Source organism: Cibotium barometz, chromosome 24, assembly GCF_041138505.1.
Source record: "Cibotium barometz isolate CiBa-2024 chromosome 24, ASM4113850v1, whole genome shotgun sequence".
Lineage (NCBI taxonomy): Eukaryota > Viridiplantae > Streptophyta > Polypodiopsida > Cyatheales > Cibotiaceae > Cibotium > Cibotium barometz.
Window position 1 is genome coordinate 55,432,166 of NC_141069.1, and position 18,697 is coordinate 55,450,862.

General features: G+C 46.1%; 1 protein-coding gene across 1 annotated transcript in view; it reads left to right on the forward strand.

The window, feature by feature from the left end:
* Nucleotides 1–18,697, forward strand: part of LOC147625463 (integrator complex subunit-like protein) — a 146,472-nt gene that overhangs the window by 42,349 nt on the left and 85,426 nt on the right. Inside the window, exon 4 of the mRNA XM_086818801.1 lies at nt 12,910–13,024. Within this exon, the coding sequence (XP_086674927.1) occupies nt 12,910–13,024 (115 nt within the window). The remainder of the gene's footprint in view (nt 1–12,909; nt 13,025–18,697) is intronic.

Sequence of the window (18,697 nt, forward strand, 5' to 3'; positions counted from 1 at the left end):
TAATAGTCGGGTGGTCATTTTGCGACCCGATGGCCCAGATGACTGTATTGGATTTCACAATCGGGCGTTCATTGTTGCGACCAGATGGCCCAGATGACTGTATTGGATTTCATATGCGACCATATGGCCCAGATGACTATTGATGAATTCTCGGGCGGTCCTAGTGACCAGATGGCCTTGAGCGATAGTCTGAGCGGTTTTCCTCGGGAGCCAGATAGCTCAGCACGGTTTCCGATGAAACCAAACAAGACAATTCATGAACAGGAGGATCATTACTTGTGCATTGCATACTGATGTATGTTTGAATTTCTTTGACTTTGTGTGCTGTTTTTGATGTGTGGACAATGCTTGGATCTATGGCATGTGATAGTCCCATGGGCTCTAGACTACCTGGCCAATACCTGGAACACCCAGTAGATGCGAATGATACATACTTGTTTGTTGACTAGCTTCTGTCTAGTTTTCGCAGGATGTAAGTATGCATTTATTTTAACTAACACATGTGACAGGGAATGAAGACGTACCATCAAGAACAAAGACAATGGTCAAAGATAAGGCATAGAGATGTTGCCAGATGAGCAGATGACACCATAGATATGGGGAAAGACCAGATGCACAAGCTCACTCGATAGGACTAGTATTGGGAAATACTTGAAACATATAGATGTATTTGATGTACCTGGAACACATGGATATACGTGGAACATATGGATGTACTTGGAACACTTGTAGCCCATAGTTGAGACAATTGCGACATAAGAGGGAGGGAATGTAACTATTTGACTCTCCTAGCTCTATTTCACATGATGGAACACATGCCCGGACACATGGAGAGATTAATGAAAGCATGGAAACAGGATTCATGAAGTCGGCACAAGAAAAAGCACTAGTTTTGGACAAAAAGCAAGAAAAGTCAAACTTAGTTGACCGCGAGCTAAGGGCATCATTGGAAAGAGGGGATTGAGCCGAATCGAAAAGCTAAAAGTCACTCTTCCAAAAAGCATCTCTAGGGCCAAAAAGCAAGGCCCTGAAGCTAGAAAAGAAAAACAAGAACTTTTGACTAAAGTTGAGTAATATTTTGGCGAAAAGCGAGGCCCTCTTCAAGTATAAAAGAAGCTAGAGCCCTCTTGTTTTGGGCATCAAGTGGGTGGAGAGCAATGAGCTCATCATCAACATCGTCTCTACCATCTTTAGCTCGCTGCCGCCGCCTAGCTCTGCCCACGGCCGCCGCGGCTACCACATCAAGCTGCCAACATCTTTCTCCAAATCCTCATTAGAGAGATTGGCAGTCGGGCACTCATATCCGCCACTTTGGTGTTTTGCCTTTTCGAGGTTCTGGCTACCAACATATTACGGATCATAAAACTCCATAAGGAGTAGTTGGCTCCATCCAACTTATCCTCTTGGGTTAGCACCCCAAATACATCTTGTGCCTGTGCCATCACTTTCTCAACAATGCAAAAAATCCCATTGCTCTACTAAAAACACAATGCTAGAGAAAAAGTACTATTTGCCTGCATGTGAAACGACCTGTAGCGTAGGCCCAACGGGGCATGTCGTGACAGATTCCACCACATATCCAAGAGATGGAAATATAGTGAGATAAGATAGAGAGAGAAGGTAGAGAGAGGGAGAGAGAAGGGTTCATGAAACTTTGCACAGTACACACACACTTTGCGGGGAACAGGCCCCGCCCCCTCTGAGGAATTTATTTAGGAACAATCCACGGGTTCGCAAGCCAGGATCAATACAACCAATGAATACAAAATCAAACAAATATGTCGGTGTAGAAACCCAAGTCAAAGTCGATGTCGAGGCACGAGATCTCTAATGCCGAGCACACCACGGGGATGACCCACAAGAATCTCTCACCGGGCTAGTACATCCAAGTGCAATATCCAATTCTAGATCTAAGTCCAAATCCAAGTTCAAATCCAAGTAAACCTCAAATTTGTTCACGAAATACACAGGTGGTATGTGCAGATGACGAAGAATAAGACGATCAATTTGTAGTCTTGTTGTCCAAACTGAGGAAGAAAACACTCCACAAGAAGGTTGCAGAGCAGTTTAACCAGCAGTAGTAGGTGCTTGACAGGCAGCAATTGGGCGGCACTATCAGGTCGCTGTGGCGGTGCTGTTGGGAAGCACATGGGCTCACTGTAGTCGGCACAAGTGGCAGCAGCTGGCACAAACAAATTGTGCGCAGGCGGTCCAGATGATGGGGCAGCACTTCAGATGGCTGACGACGACCAATAGGTGCAGCAGCCAGACAGTATTGTTGGCGCAAGGTGGTGGCACTGAGATCAGCAGCAGGTAATCTTAGTCAGCAGGGGCGGCGCTGGCAGTAGGCAGAGGCAGAGGCAGAGGCAGCGCTTTTGGCAGCACATGCAGCGTAGGTGGCTGGCCTAGGCGGCGCAGATGGCTGGTACAGGTGGTGTTGGCGGCTGGTACAGTCAGCAGTAGTGCTGGATGGTGGTGGCTGCTGGCAGCAGCTGGTGGTGCTGGCCGCAGTGCTGGCAGGTGGCTGATGGCAGCAGCATTGGGCGGTGCACAGCAACAAATGGCACAAAGGGGCTGGTGCTGGCGCTGGCAGCATTGAGGGCTGGTGGCTGTTCAGTACGGCCAGGCGGTGTGGAGGCAGCAACTCCAAATCGGCAGCAGCACACAGATGGGTGGCGATGGAGAAATATCCCCACACTTGGGTTATGAAGATGTTGGAAATGATGATGAGTGTCTTGCTTTGACTGTGAGGGTGAAGGACAGCTTTACTCTTCAATGATCTTGATGATGGTGCTACAAGAGAGGTTCAAGCCTTTTTATACTTGAGGAGAGTCCTGCTTTTTGCCAAAAGCTTATCCATGCTTTTGCTTTTTAATAATAAAAAATATTACTTGACTTTTTGTCAAAGTTCTTTAGCTTTGCTTTTCTAACTTTAGGGCCTTGCTTTTTGGCCCTAGAGCTGCTTTTTAAGAAAGCAGATTTTTACTTTTTTGGTCCGGTTCAGTCTCCCCTTGCCAGTGGTGCTCCCGGCTCGCGGTCAACGCAGTTTGACTTTTTTATTTTCTTTGCTTTTTGACCAAAACTAGTGCTTTTCCTTCTCCATGCCTTCTTCCACCTATCTGGTGTTCGGGCAAGGGTTCCATCATGTGAAATAGAGCTAGGATGGCCAAATAGTTACATTCCCTTCCTCTTATATCGAAGTTGTCCTCAACTACGGAATGCAAGGGTTTCAAGCATATCCATATGTTGCAAGTATATACATATGTTCCCAGTACTAGCCCTGTCTGGTGAGCTTGTGCATTTGGTCTTTCCCCATGTCTGTGGTGTCATTTGCTCATTTGACAACATCTCTATGCCTTATCTTTGACCAATGGCTTTGTTCTTGATGGTACTTCTGTCAGAATACGCAGCGGAGATGTTGACCAGATCTGGGAACACAAGAGCAAAACGCAGTGCAGAAAATCACAGCACAAGAGAGAGAGAGATAGAGGCGTGTAACTCTGCTCTATATACACAAGAATATCCCGAGGAATGATACAAAAGTGGTGGGGAGCATGAGGCATATTTATATTTGCCCCATGCATGCAGTCGGCCTGCTCTAGAGGCTCTCCACCACTGCATAAAGCAGTCGGCCAGCAGTAAATGCCTCCACGATTGCATGAAGCAGTCGGCCAGCAGAGAAAACTCCACGACTACTGATTAGGCAGTCGGCCAGCCACACGACTGTTGAATGGGCAGTTGGCCAGCCACTAGAGACTCCTGCCAACATCTGGCATCCATCCACACCACGGAAAAATGGAAAAAAATAGGGGAAAAATGCGGGGAGTGAGGAAAAATGATAAAACACCTCATAAGGGCCGGCACACCCACAACAAAGGCCATGGTGTATAAAAATAGACAGGAGATGACTTCTAACACCCCCTCTCAACTCCTGGCTGTGAAACCAACCACAGGGAGCTGGGGTGCCGCCTGAGCAAATCCTGAGATAGCGACTTCGTGAAGAGGTCCACCGTACTGTCCTCCGTCGAACAGAACTCTAGCAAGATGTCATCAGCAACGATCTGTTCACAAACAAAGTGCCTCTGGATGACCATGGGTTCCTCCAGTGGAAGCCCAAACCTGCAATGCAACCTCTGCATCCTCACCACCTCACAAGCAGCATCATAAGGAGCCCGGTACTCTGCCTCTGTCCGCGACAAGGCAAAAGATGACTGCCTCTTATTGCTTCGTAAAACTGCTCTTGGGCCTGAAGTAGATCTCCTCGTGTCCGGATCTCCTTCCCAAACTGAGTCACTCCAACCATGGAGTCAGACTCCATCCAACAACCCCCCTCCTGTGTACAAGAGTCCATGATCCTTCGCATGCCGCAGAAACCACAGGAAACGCAATCCTGCCTCCCAAAGAGTCATCCGCAACCATGAGCTCAACTGCCTCATCAGGAAGCTCCCGTCCAAACTGGTGTCCATCAACCAGATCAATGAACCATTGTGCTTCTGAGTCAAAGAGGCATCACACTGCTCACAAGGATCTACACCTGTTACGGTGCAAAAACAAGTCCTAGAAACCTGATGAAGACCATGCCAGGCCTTCTGAAACCTGTCAACCACCCCCTCTGAATCCGGAACCACAAAGCCTGGAGTATGCACCTCCTTTTGCAAGTAATCAACTGCCACCTGCCTGGCTTTCCGGAAGGTCCCCGTGGAAAGAACATCCTCATCTACTGGAGGTTCTTTGTCCCGAATACGACGAGACATCAGAGCATAAGTGACCTGTTCAGTTTCCTCTGACTGACGAACACAAGAACCACCAACATCAGTACTGGAGAGTTCCTGCCAATTGCTGCCATCTACTGGCAAGCTATCCACCATCTGGTCCCGGAAAGCCTGCACCTGCAGCGTATCCACACTTAAGTGGCCATCACCAGACTGCCACTCATCACAAACCTGAGGACCTGGGAGAGAGAGTGCTGAAAGCTTGTAAACTCCATTCTCCACTCCGCCTTCCCAAACCACTTGGTCTGTTGCTTTGTCCCGGAGAGCAACAAAATGCTCATCAAACTCCACCCGTACGCCAGTCTTGCAAACCTGATGCACTGACAACAGAAATGTGGGGAGTGTCGGGATCTTCACATGCCTCTCGACCATCTCAAACAGATCTGCCATTGCGGGGATGTACTCTGAAAAGGGTTGGTGGGTGGGAACAAAGAAGACTAACACTTGCAAGTGGCTGTCCAGCAAATCAGCCCGCCGTCCTCTTGCTTCTCCTCTTCCCGAACAGTCCCGTACGGTCCACCAATCAGCCACACAACAGTCCCCCTCTTGCTCACACAAAGAACTATCTAGAGCCCAGGGCTCTGATACCATGTCAGAATACACAGTGGAGATGTTGACCAGATCTGGGAACACAAGAGCAAAACGCAGTGTAGAAAATCACAGCACAAGAGAGAGAGAGATAGAGGCGTGTAACTCTGCTCTATATACACAAGAAGATCCCGAGGAATGATACAAAAGTGGTGGGGAGCATGGGGCCTATTTATATGCCACATGCATGCAGTCGGCCTGCTCTAGAGGCTCTCCACGATTGCAGAAAGCAGTCGGCCAGCAGTAAATGCCTCCACGACTGCATGAAGCAGTCGGCCAGCAGAGAAAACTCCACGACTACTGATTAGGCAGTCGGCCAGCCACACGACTGCTGCATGGGCAGTCGGCCAGCCACCAGAGACTCCTGCCAACATCTGGCATCCATCCACACCACGGAAAAATGGGAAAAAATAGGGGGAAAATGTAGGGAGTGAGGAAAAATGATAAAACACCTCATAAGGGCGGGCACACCCACAACAAAGGCCCTGGTGTATAAAAATAGACAGGACAAGTATGCATCATTTGCGTCTATTGGGTATTCTAGGTACTGGCCAAGTAGTTTGGAGCCCAGTGGACTATCACATGTCATAAATCGAAGCATTGTTCACACATAAAAAACAACACACAAAGCCAAAGAAATTCAAACATACATCAGTATGGAGTTCACAAGTAATGATCCTCCTGTTCATGGATTGTCCTGTCTGATTTCATTGGAAACGATGCTGAGCTATCTGGCTCCTGAGGGAAACTGCTTAGTCTATCCTCAAGGCCATCTGGTCACTAGGACCGCCCGAGAGTTCATTAATAGTTATTTGGGCTATCTGTTCTCATTGACCGCTTGACTATGAAATCTGGTCGCAATGACCGCTCGAGTGTGAAGTCCAATATAGTCATCTGGGCTATTTGGTTGCAATGACCGCCTGACTATGAAGTCCAAATATCTGGCATCGTTGTCGTCCAATGGGTCATCTAGCATCGTTGCCACCCAAATACAAATCTTGCTCCTTGGGCTATCTGGCATCGTTGCCACCCAAACTAGAGCATGTCCAAAAAACCATTATATAAGCCAAATAATGATCAATTCCATTCCAATATATATACAATGAAGAGGGCTAAAGGTACAATTCCTCCCTCTTGAATCTGTCTCGATCGCAAGACGTCTATGCCTGTACTTCAAATTTATATTTGGACCAACCGGTTCCTCATAAGCTTGAAGTATCTCTGGATAGGCCTTGAAGTACTCTTCTGGCATCCATTTTGTATCCAATAATAATTCTCGAATTCCAAGAGGAATTTTCTGACCACTGTCTTTCCTCTTTTTTTGGCTGTTCCACCCCTGGTGGATCCTCCAATACAGGCTCCTCTGGTGGTAATCCTATGTATGGTTTCCATAAACTTTCATGGAAGGCATTATATATCCTCCAATGATCTAAAAGGTCCAACCGATGACATACATGGTTGATCTTCTTGTTATCCTGAGAAAGGTCCGTATACCATCATTCCTATTTCTTGACTTTGGTAATCCAAAGATAAATCCATAGCACTACTTTCCCATGGAACATTCAATGGGTGCAATTTTCCTACTGGCTTTTGTCGATCAAACTTGATCTTTTGATAAACCAAACATTCTTGAACATAAAACTTAATGTTCTTTCTGCTAGGCCAGTAGTAGTAGCTTCTCCTGAGTTGTAGTCACTTTTGGCTTCAAGTCCTTTGTTATATATAAATGGGTTTACTTCATAAAAGAATCTTCCTTGATAACAAGAAAGGTCACAAAATTTCCATTCTACAATCTGTTCCATTACAATCCTTGGAATCCTCCTCGAAGACTTTCACATGCCACAACATGGCCCTCATGGTACAAGACTGCTCAAATGCAATCTCCTCTTGACAAACTTCCTAGTAGGATGTCAATCTGATGATCTTTTGATCTGTCTGGCTTCTTGCGTTGGCTTGTCGGGACAATCAACCAAGTGTTGTCTCTCATCTTTGCAAACTTGAAAAAAGGGGCAAACACTAGCCTGCAACCATCAACAAATAGACAGACCTGCACCACTCCACTGCAGTCTGTGGCTCTCCTCTCTCTGGTGGGTACTCTAGCCATACCTTGTATGGAGAGTCCTTGAAATCTTCTCCATTGTGCCTCTTGAAGCCCCATCGCCGCCTTCAATTCTTCTAGAAACTTGCGTAGCCCATCTCTTTGGGTCGTCCATGTCCTTTCTATTTTGATTTGTCCCTTCTTTCCACATTGAAAACACTTCCCTTCTTTGGCATATTCTTCATGTTGCTCGAGGGAAAATTTTCTTCAGAGGAGTGGAGATTTGTCCCCACTCATATCCTTCTTCTCTTGAGTCTCGGCTCTTGATGGGGATGAGTCTTTGAACTTCTTCTTTTGAGGTGGATCCTGATTGTCTTTCTTTGTCTTGCCGTCCATCCAAGGCATGTACAAAGCCTCGGCTTGTAAAGCTTTGTCTTGAGCTTCCTACAAAGTTTTCGGTCTAGCCATATACATTGCTTGCATAAGCTTGGGTTGTAGCCCATTCATAAACTTACGCATTGCCATTAGCGGTGGAATAGGAGTATATGAAGTAAACTTGAAAGAAACAACTGAAAAGTTGTTAAGGTAAGATGTCACATTCTCACCGACTTTCTGTCTTACCTCATCCCATTCTTTTGGACATCTGCTTAAAAATTTGCGGGTAGAAATTTCTTGTTGAACATAACCTTAAAGTTGGTAGATGTCTTTGGCTGAGTCCCTTCTTGTACCACTTTTAGCCTCCAATTCAAGGTGGCATCCTTCAAGTGCATCATGCGAACCATACGAAGTTTGAATTTTTCGGAGAAGTCCTCTCCTCCAAAAGCGGCATCGAATTGCTTGACAAAAGATAAAGCTTTTTGAGTGTCCCGCTTTCCATAAAAAGCATCGAACTTGACACTTTTTTCTCCCGGCTTGAAGTCAACTTTGCCTGTTGATGAAGGCTCCTTTGCCTTCCTTTCCCTTACTTGACCTGAAGATGTTGCATCCGAGAGAGCGGGCCTAGGGATAGCCTCCCTGTTTCCACAAGAAGTGGATTTGGGCTCTAGATCCTTCTGCAACACCCCAAGAAAGATTCCTTGAAGGAAATCTTGCTCTGATATCACTGTAAGCCTAGTGGGGCGTGCCATGACAGATTCCACCACGTATCCAAGAGATAGAAATATAGTGAGATGAGATAGAGAGTGAAGGTAGAGGAGGGAGAGAGAGAAGGGTTCAGGGAACTTTGCACAGTACATACACACTGAGCGGGGAATAGGCCCCGTCCCCTTTCATGAAGTTATTCAGGAACAATCCACGGGCTTGCAAGCCAGGATCAATACAACCAATGTGTAAGCCCATCAGGGCGTGTAGTGACAGATTCAACCGCGTATCCAAGAGATAGAGAGAGGGAGAGGGAGAGAGAGAGGGGTTTATGGAGCTTTGCACAGTACACACACACTGAGCGGGGAACAGGCCCTGCCCTCTTTCAAGAATTTATTCAGGAACCATCCACGGTCTTATCACGGCACAGGTTGGCGGCAGACAGCTGAGACGGGCACAAGCCGACGACAGATAGCTGAGATGGGCACAGGTCGACGACAGGTGGCTGATTGGCGGTGGCACAAGTGGAAGAGGCTGGCGGTGATGGTGGTGCAGCCTAGCCGACTGGTGGGTGGAGAGAATGAAGTCGATGAAGAGGGTCTTCTTGCTCTTGAAAGTCTCCACATGCTTGATGATCTTCAAGAGGGACTCAAGCTTCTTTTATACTTGTGGGAGGGCCTTGCTTTTTGCCAAGGGCGATGCTTTTTGCTTTGCTTTCTCTTTTTGCTTGTCTTTTTAAATTATAAAAATATTACTCATCTTTAATCAAAGTTCTTGAGTCTTGCTTTTCTAGCTTCAGGGCCTTGCTTTTTGGCCCTAGAGTTGCTTTTTGGAAAAGCGGCCTTTAGCTTTTTGATCCGGGTCAGTCTCCTCTTGCCAATGGTGCCCTTGGCTCGTGGTCAACCTAGTTTGACTTTTTGCTTTTTCTTGCTTTTCTTTAAAAACAAAACTGGTCCTTTTCCTTGTTCCAACTTCATGGTCCCTATTCCCATGCTTTCATCAACCTGTCCAGTGTTCGGGCGAGGGTTCCATGATGTGAAAAGAGCTAGGAGGGCCAAGCATTTCCTCCCAATTATATCGCAGTTGTCCTCAACTACAGAATACAAGTGTTGCATATGTTCTAGGTACTAGCCCCATTTGGTGAGCTTGTGCATCTGGTCTTTCCCCGTATCTGTGGTGTCATCTGCTCATCTGGCAACATATGTATGCCTTATCTTTGATTAATAGCTTTGTTCTTGAAAATCTTGGTACTTTGTTGACGTCGTGGCTGCGGTCTCATGAGAAATGGATTAACGGCCTTGATTCGTGTCTTGAAGTGCGTCCTGGATCGGCCTCATAGTTGTTCCCTTCATTAGGCCCTTGGTCTCCCTCTACTCTTGACATGGCTCTGTCACCCCAAGAAAGATTTCCTCAAGAGAAATCCTGCTCTGATGCTATGGTAAGCCCACCGAGGCGTGCCTTGACAGATTCCACCACGTATCCAAGAGATAGAGATAGAGAGAGGGAGAAAGAAGGAAAGTCGTATTAACGTCTACAAAAGGCCAAAATGACCTATGAGACCAAAAGGTTTAGGGAGCTTTGCACAGTACACACACACTGAGCAAGGAACAGTCGTCCCATAGTCACCAGAAATGTTTCGGATATTTTTCTATATAATTTTGCATTGCTAAAGTTCCAAAAAATAGAAATTTTTAACTTTGAGAAACAATTTCTTTTTGAGAAACCAAAAAAATCAGGAGTTTTCGAAACGTTTCGAAACGTTTCTTGCGTTTTGGGGTTTCTCACTCTAGAAACAGGTTTTCATGTGACTGAGAACGGGCCCCGCCCCCTTTCAGGAATTTATTCAAGAACAATCCACAAGCTTATCAAGCCAGGACCAATACAATCAATGAATACAAAATAAAACAAATATGTTGATGTAGAAATCTGGGTCGAAGTCAATGTTGAGGCACAAGATCTCTGATGCCGAGCAGACAACGAGGATGGCCCACAAGAAATCTCTCACCGGGCTAGTACCAAATTCAATATCCAAATCCAAGTTTTAGAAATCCCAAGTCAAGTCTATAGTCGACAACTCTGAAGATAGCTCAAAGCAGTCGGTATTGTTGATGTTAGGCGGCGAAAAGCAATTTTGTGAGGAAGTGCTGAGATGGCGCAGGTAGCGCAGGTGATGAAGAGGAGGCGTTGGCGTTGTTTGGTTGGCGATACAGGCGGTGGTGCAGGCTGGCCGAGCAGGTGGCGTAGGCTGGCCGAGCAGGTGGCATAGGTAGTTGGTAGAGACTGGGGAGGGTGGCGCAGCCAATTGAGATGGGCACAGGCCAGCGTTCGTAGACGGCTGAGGCAGGTGCAGGACGGCCGCAGGTGGCTGACCGGCGGCGGTGCAAGTGGAAGAGGCCGGTGGCGATGGTGGTGTAGCCCAACCGACTGGCGGGTGGAGAGGGTGATGAGAATGAAGTCGATGAAGAGGGTCTTCTTGCTGTGGAAAGTCTCCACACGCTTGATGATCTTCAAGAGGGACTTGAGCTTCTTTTATACTTGTGGGAGGGCCTTGCTTTTTGCAAAAAGCGATGCTTTTTGCTTTGCTTTCTCTTTTTGCTTGTCTTTTTAAATTATAAAAATATTACTCATCTTTAATCAAAGTTCTTGAGTTTTGCTTTTCTAGCTTTAGGGCCTTGCTTTTTGGCCCTAGAGTTGCTTTTTGGAAAAGCGGCTTTTAGCTTTTTGATCCGGCTTGCCAATGGTGTCCCTGGCTCGTGGTCAACCCAGTTTGACTTTTTTGTTTTTTCCTACTTTTTTTTTTGACCAAAACTAGTGCTTTTCCTTGTGCCAACTTCATGGTCCCTGTTCCCAAGCTTTCATCAACCTGTCCGGTGTCTGGGCAAGGGTTCCATCATGTGAAAAGAGCTAGGAGGGTCAAATAGTTACACAATGAATACAAAAGCAAACAAATATGTTGGTGTAGAAACCCAAGTCGAAGTCGATGTCGAGGCACGAGATCTTTTATGCCGAGCACACCACGGGGATGTGTGAGGACAAAAGGACGAAAGGACCAGATGTATGAGAGATCACAACAAAACAACACAGCATGAAATAGGTGGGTAGTCTATATATAATGGTGAATGAACATATGTACAAGAGCCCTCTGATGTGAGGTGATTTTGAGTAGAAAAACCAGTGCAGAAGCAAAGATGATATCGGAGCTGAAGCACGGTCGATGACGACGAAGGCTCGGGTCAATGTGAGGCAAAGCACTCTGAGAGGTGGTCGGTGTCAAAGGCTCGTGCCGGTGGATGCAGAGGCACTCCGAGGTGGTAGTGGCAGTGGAAGATGAGGTGATGCAGGCTCTACCTGAGGTGGTAGATGAAGAGCAGAGAGAGCTGCCGTCCTGAGTGGTGTAGTGGTGCAAGCTCTGGTGACAAGGGTGCTGCTTACGTGAAGGGTGCAGGCTCTGGTGACAAGGGTGGTGCGTACCTGAGGGGTGGTGAAGAGAAGAGAGGGCTGCTGTCCCGAGTGGCAGCACACTCAACAGCACTATAGTCGTAGAGTTCACTAGATCTGATACCAAATGTTAGATAGCAGGCGAGCAATGGAAGGCATGAAATGAGAAGAGCAACACACAATAGTGACACAAAAGCAGGTTGGTGGTGGAAGAGCTTTCACGTAAGGAGGTGAGAGAGAATGCTCATTAACAAAAGTAAAGGGCCCCTTAATACAAGGGGCTAAAAGGGTCCAACTAACATGTGCCATGTGTCCCTATAATAAAGGGAGGTGCTACTAAGGTTATAAACCATCCAAATGTGTGTGGTAATAAAAGCCTAATGTCCTAGCACAATAACCCCTACATACAACTCCACTACTAATGTGAATATCTCCTACACGTCAGGCCTTAGATTCATGTTTCATGGCTCCTAGGGTCATGTATAGGGTAGATTAGTGTGTTTGTGCAAGTGTTCTTTTCTAGTTTATTACTATTTACATGTGCTGTTTGCATTAAAATGCCAAACAAAGAAAGTAGAGGTAAGAGGGGCTGGGCTGGTCAGACTACAAGGGAGAAGGGCAGTGGGAAGGGAAAGCTAGACGGTGGAAGATGACAGTGGCTGGAGGCAAAAGAAAAGCGAGGGAGGAGGGTGAGGAATGAAGGTACTTTTTTTATTTTGGGGAGGGAAAGGTTTTTTTTTTCCCCTTTTTTTTGGGGGGTGAGGGGTGGGTGGGGGGGGGGGGGGTATGGCTGGGAGCAGTGCTTTAGCAGGAGGGGGGGTGTGCATCAGCTTGATTTGGTGTTTCTACTTGCTTCTGTCTTCTTGACAATGCATGCCATTTCATTTTAGGATGCAAGCATCATGATTTGAAAACACCATGCTAATCTTAATGGTTTTACAAGGCATAGATAGCGCTGACACTTCAGGATCCTGACATTTGTAAGATGGGCAGGCTGACATATGTTGAGCTAGAGCTGGCTAAGAAACGGGGCAGAGATTTAGGCATCAAAACAGAAGAAAGCAAGCCGGTTGAAGATGATTTATATGTGATTCCTGAACATCTCAAGGTAAGCCTTTGATGCTACTTTTTCTTTGTTTTAATTCAGTAGTTCTTTTTTTGCTTTTGGAAACAACTAGTAGTTTTCGTTCTCGTTTGCATGTTGTTAAGGGTCAGGCAGAAAACGGCCAATGAGGCCAAAGTAGAACATGTCAAAAAACTTGATAAAAGATGCGTAAAACATTTCAGACGATGATGTGTGAACAATGAATATTCGGCTTTTGTGCTTAGAGGGTCAACTGCCTCCATAAGCTTTTGTGCTTAGCATTTGATTAGAGTTACTCAGATCTTTCGAGTGCAAAACACAAATCCTGCGGATTTGTAGAATTCCATTCTCAATAGTAAATTTATGTTTACCAAATGATGACTTTGTTGGACTTGACCTCTCATCAACTTGGCTAGTCTTATTTTATATTGACTGAATATACAGATCCATGCTTTGAGATTCACATATTTTTTGAATGGTCTCATTCTCAATTATATTGAAACTTATCTAGTACATTATTTGAGATAATGTCTCTGCAACAACATTTTCTTTTCCATGGGGATACAAGATTTCCATTTCAAATTGCATCAACTTGGTCCAGGATGCCTAGCAATCTCTCAAATCCGGTTGGTTGCCAAAATACTGGAGTGTATCGTGATTTGTGTATACCTTGAACCCAGCTCCATACAAGTTGTATAACAAGTCAAGCTCATGAGCTGTCCACTTGTGTTGCGAATTATTGAGCTTCTTACTTTCACAAGCCAGTGGTTTGCTTTTTCGGCTCAACCTAGCGCTTATCACGATGCTACTTTTGGGTATTTCAGAGTTAGTGGTCGAGTGTCTTTAGTGGTGTGAACACTCTCTAGTGCAACTCCCACCCTACCTGGACCCCAGGCTGATGTAGGAGCCCGACCGAGAGGAGTGGCACTAGATAGAGCCACCAAGCTATGCAGAGGTTGACGACCTTGTTGGGTGTGGGGGGAGAAGCCTACACACAGACACACACACACAGCTGCAAGAGAGAGAAAACGAGTGAAGCTCAAGAGTGTTGGAAAAGATGTACTCAATAATGATATGAAAATGAAAGTACAAGTGAGTACTAAAAGGCCTAGGGCAAAGTGCCCAACACACATGTAACACGCGGAAGCTCTGGGAGTCTTCTTTCAGCCCTAAACACTCCTGGAAACATGCTGATGCAAAACGCAGATATGGAGAGAGAGTAGAGAGAGAGAGAGATGTGCTGGAAATTCACTATATTCATATAGTACAAAAAGGGTACTCTGCTACAGCCCTAGACTGTCTTATAAAAAGGGTGATAAGTACCAAAATTCTGGTCCCTACTTGGACCCTAAAGGACCCAATCCCTAAAGGATTGAATGAATCAATCTATGAGCACTCTTGGGCTTTTGTAGTATTTTGGGATACTTGGTATACTGGCCGACTGCTGGTCGGCCAATAATCTATGCATTAAATACCCCTTCAGCGCTGCCCGACTGGATATTCCTCCTTGATCATGATGCGCTTGCTACCACCCTGTCCTCTGGTTCAGCTGACCAGTTCTGTGAGCAGTTGACAACTTATCTTTGCTTGTAACGCACTGTCAAGACACCCTCTTCATGCCTTCCAGGCCTTGCTCTGAGTCCACACTTGTCCTCTTTTGTATCTTGTGCTCAAATCCTAACTCTATCTGGTTCATACTCTTTATCTGGCTGCCTCTTTTGGACCAGCACTTGAGAATGTCCATGGCATTTATCATGCACATGACATCCCCCTCTGCTAAACTTGATGACGGGATTCCAACCTGGTCTTGGATGACTGTCATCATCGCAATCTTTTCCCGAAATCCCTCTGTCATCCATCCATCCCTGGCAACCCTTTTCTCTGAAAGCCCGGCCCGGTCTCCAAACCACTCTGTCACAGACTAAGATCTATGCATCTGTTTTCCATCTAGTCTACAATCCATTCCTGCCCTGACTCTGAACATTGTCTTGGTCTTCATTCGTGAGAAATGAGTCTGGCACTCTCACATCACCCTTGGAGGGTAAACCTCCCTTGGGACCATTGCCCGAGAACCTATCTGGCTCATAGGGCTGCCATCCCCTCTGGCTCTGTGGGACACCACCAACAAACTGTTGGAGGAGAATGACTCAAACACAAGAGCTTTAGCCAAGGAAGTGCAGAGGAGATAGAGAAGAGTGAGAGTGAGAGAGAGAGAACTCACACAATGCTCAAGAATATCTTGAATGTCTTATTGAGGCTCAAGGGAGACCTCGTATTTATAGTGATACAAGGGTATGGGCGGGCGCCCAACTTATGGGGCGCCCGGCGGACCAAATACAAAGAATGCCGTTACAAGGCCCAAATGGGGGCCAAATGTACAAGTAAATATATGGCCGCGAAGCTCTCGAAAAGAGCTACGCGATGATCAAGGTCCGGAGGCGAAACTGGGACTTTATACCCAACAACCTCCCACTTAAAGGGCCAGTGAAGCTCCTCTAAGCTATGTAACTCCCACCCGCTGTAGACACATATCAAGCTGTGCTTTTGGCAAACTTTTGGTGAGAGCATCTGCAGGGTTCTCATGAGTGCCAATCTTGACCAAACTGACCAAACCATCATCTAGCACCTGTCTGATGAAGTGGTACCGTACATCAATGTGTTTGGTACGAGCATGAAACATGGCATTCTTAGCCAGGTATATGGCACTCTGGCTATCACAACCAAGGACCGGAGCCCTCTCTGGCAATCCAAACTCCGTGACAAGGCGTGCTAACCAAATGGCCTCCTTAGAAGCCTCTGTGACGGAGATGTACTCGGCCTCAGTAGTAGAAAGTGCTACTATCCTCTGGAGTCTAGAGCACCAAGAAACAGCACCACCTGCAAGAGTATAGATGTACCCACTAGTAGACTTGCGGGTATCAGAATCACCTGCCATGTCTGAATCACAATAACCCTGCACCTCAAGTGGACCTTTACCATACATAAGGCATTTCTTCTGTGTCCCCTTCAAGTACCTCAAAATAGACTTTATAGCATCCCAATGTGCTTTGCCAGGGTTGGACATAAAACGACTGACTACTCCCACTGAATGAGCAATGTCTGGCCGTGTAGCAACCATAGCATACATAAGAGATCCACAAGCAGAAGCATAAGGGATCCCACGCATAGTACTGGCTGCATCATCTTTTGGGCAATCATCCTTGGATAGTTTAACATAGGGCTGCAATGGAGCACCCAAAGGCTTAGAATCAGCCATGTTAAATCTATCAAGGACTTTCTGGATATACTTCTCCTGTGAGAGGAAAAGCAACTTCTGTGCTCTGTCCCGTCTAATCCGAAGACCCAAAATATGTTCAGCTGAACCCAAGTCCTTCATAGCAAAAGCTGACTTCAGCTGGTCCTTAAGAGCTTCCAAAATGCTCTTATTCTTCCCTGTAAGAAGCATGTCATCAACATACAGCACAAGTATCACTGGGCTGCCATCTGCATCAGTTTTAGTGTACAAGCAATGATCTGCATGGCTACGATTAAACTTTTGGTTAAGCATGAAAGCATCAAACTTTTTGTACCACTGCCTCGGGGCTTGTTTCAGCCCATAGAGACTACGCTTCAGCTTACAAACCAGATGTTCTTTGCCAGGAATGACAAAGCCTTCAGGCTGCTTCATATACAGCTCTTCATCTAAATCACCATGTAAGAAAGCTGTCTTTACATCCATCTGATACAGTTCTAAATCCAAAACAGCAGTGAGAGCAAACAAAACACGAAGGGTGGTCATTTTGACCACAGGAGAAAAGACCTCCTGAAAATCAATCCCTTCCTTCTGAGCATAGCCCTTAGCAACAAGGCGGGCTTTATACTTAGGCTGGCCGTCAACTGTCTTGACTTTGTACACCCACTTGTTAGGAATAGCCTTCCTTCCTTTGGGCAACTCAACCAAGTCCCAAGTGTCATTTGCATGTAGAGACTTAATCTCCTCCTGCATAGCATGCTCCCACTTGTTTCGGAGTTCACAAGACTTAGCCTCTTTGAAAGTAAGAGGCTCACCCTCATCTGTAAGCAAAACATGTTGCAAAGAGGGATCAAAACGCTGAGGTTCCCTCCGAAAGCGAGTAGACCTCCGTACCCAATGATCATTGGCTGGTTGGGGGTCAATATCGGGAGGAATCATAATTTCAGCATCAAAAGGCTGCGGGTTTTCACGAACAGCCTGATTTTCAGCATATAGGGGTTGCTGCCCTACACCTCCAGGAGCATGAAGCGGCTGTCCAACCTCTTCTGGCTCAAATATCACGGACTCATTATCTTCAGCCCTTTGTGAAGCATCCTGGGGCTCATTTTCAGCATCAATGGGTGGCTGCCCTTGCTGAAATTTGACCTTTTTCTGATCACCATGAGAGGCACAAACATTACGGAGCAGCTTTGCCTCATAAAATACAACATCCCGGCTGCGAACCACTTTGTTGGTTGATGGCAACCACACACGGTAGCCCATCTCACCTTCATCACCGTAGCCAACGAAGGTGCCCTTCTCGGACTTAGCATCAAGCTTGTTCCGGTCTTCCTTGCGGATATGCACATATGCATCACAACCAAAGATGCGTAAGTGGGCATATGAGGACGGTTTGCCAGACCAAACCTCCTCAGGGATTCCACCTTTCAAAGCTGTGTGTGGAGATCGATTGCAAACATGAGCTGCAGTTTTCAAGGCTTCTCCCCAAAAATCCTGAGAGAGATTAGCTGTGGACAGCATGCATCGAATTCTTTCACACAGTGTACGATTATACCTTTCAGCCACACCATTTGAAGAGGGGCTATAGGGGGGTGTAAGTTCCCTCTTAATGCCATTATCATCACAAAATTTCTGAAATTTAGTACTAACAAACTCACCCCCATTGTCAGTGCGTAAGCATTTAATCTTCACTCCTGTTTGAGTATGAACAAATGCATAAAACTTTTGAAATGCAGCAAAAGCATCATCCTTAGATTTCAACAAAGTGATCCATACTTTTCGTGAGTGATCATCCACAAAAGACACAAAGTACTTTGAACCACCTTTAGATTTAATGGGCATGCTGCACACATCAGAGTGGACCAAGTCCAACTTTTCAGCCTTGCGAGAGGCACGAGAGGAGTAAGAACTCCTATTCTGTTTCCCATACAAGCAATCATTACAAAAATCAAGCTTGCTTCCTTTTGCATCAAATTTGTTCAAAGAGGACAAAATGGAGAGACCCTTTTGGCTCATGTGGCCAAGTCTCTTATGCCAAAGCTCCATGTGGGAGCGTACCTCTGCAAAAGCAATAAACTTACCAGACAAAGCCTGACCATGAAGGCTATATAATGTTCCTTTCTTGCATCCTTTTGAAATCAGCCTTGTGCCTTTGGTCAATTTCCATGTGCCATTTCCAAATATGGCCGTGTATCCCAAGGCATCAAGCTGGCCCACAGACAGGAGATTGGTTTTCAAACCAGGCACATACCTCACATTTGGCAGCACAAACTCACTACCATCCTGCAAAGTCAAATTCACGGTGCCCATACCTTCAATATTGCAAGCATGATCATTCCCCAAGAACACCTTTCCTCGGGAGCCTGCAGTGAAAGTTGCAAAACACTCCTTGATAGGAGTTACATGAAAAGAGGCACCCGTGTCAATAATCCAAGTCTGTGAAAGCACATCAGATTCATACATCA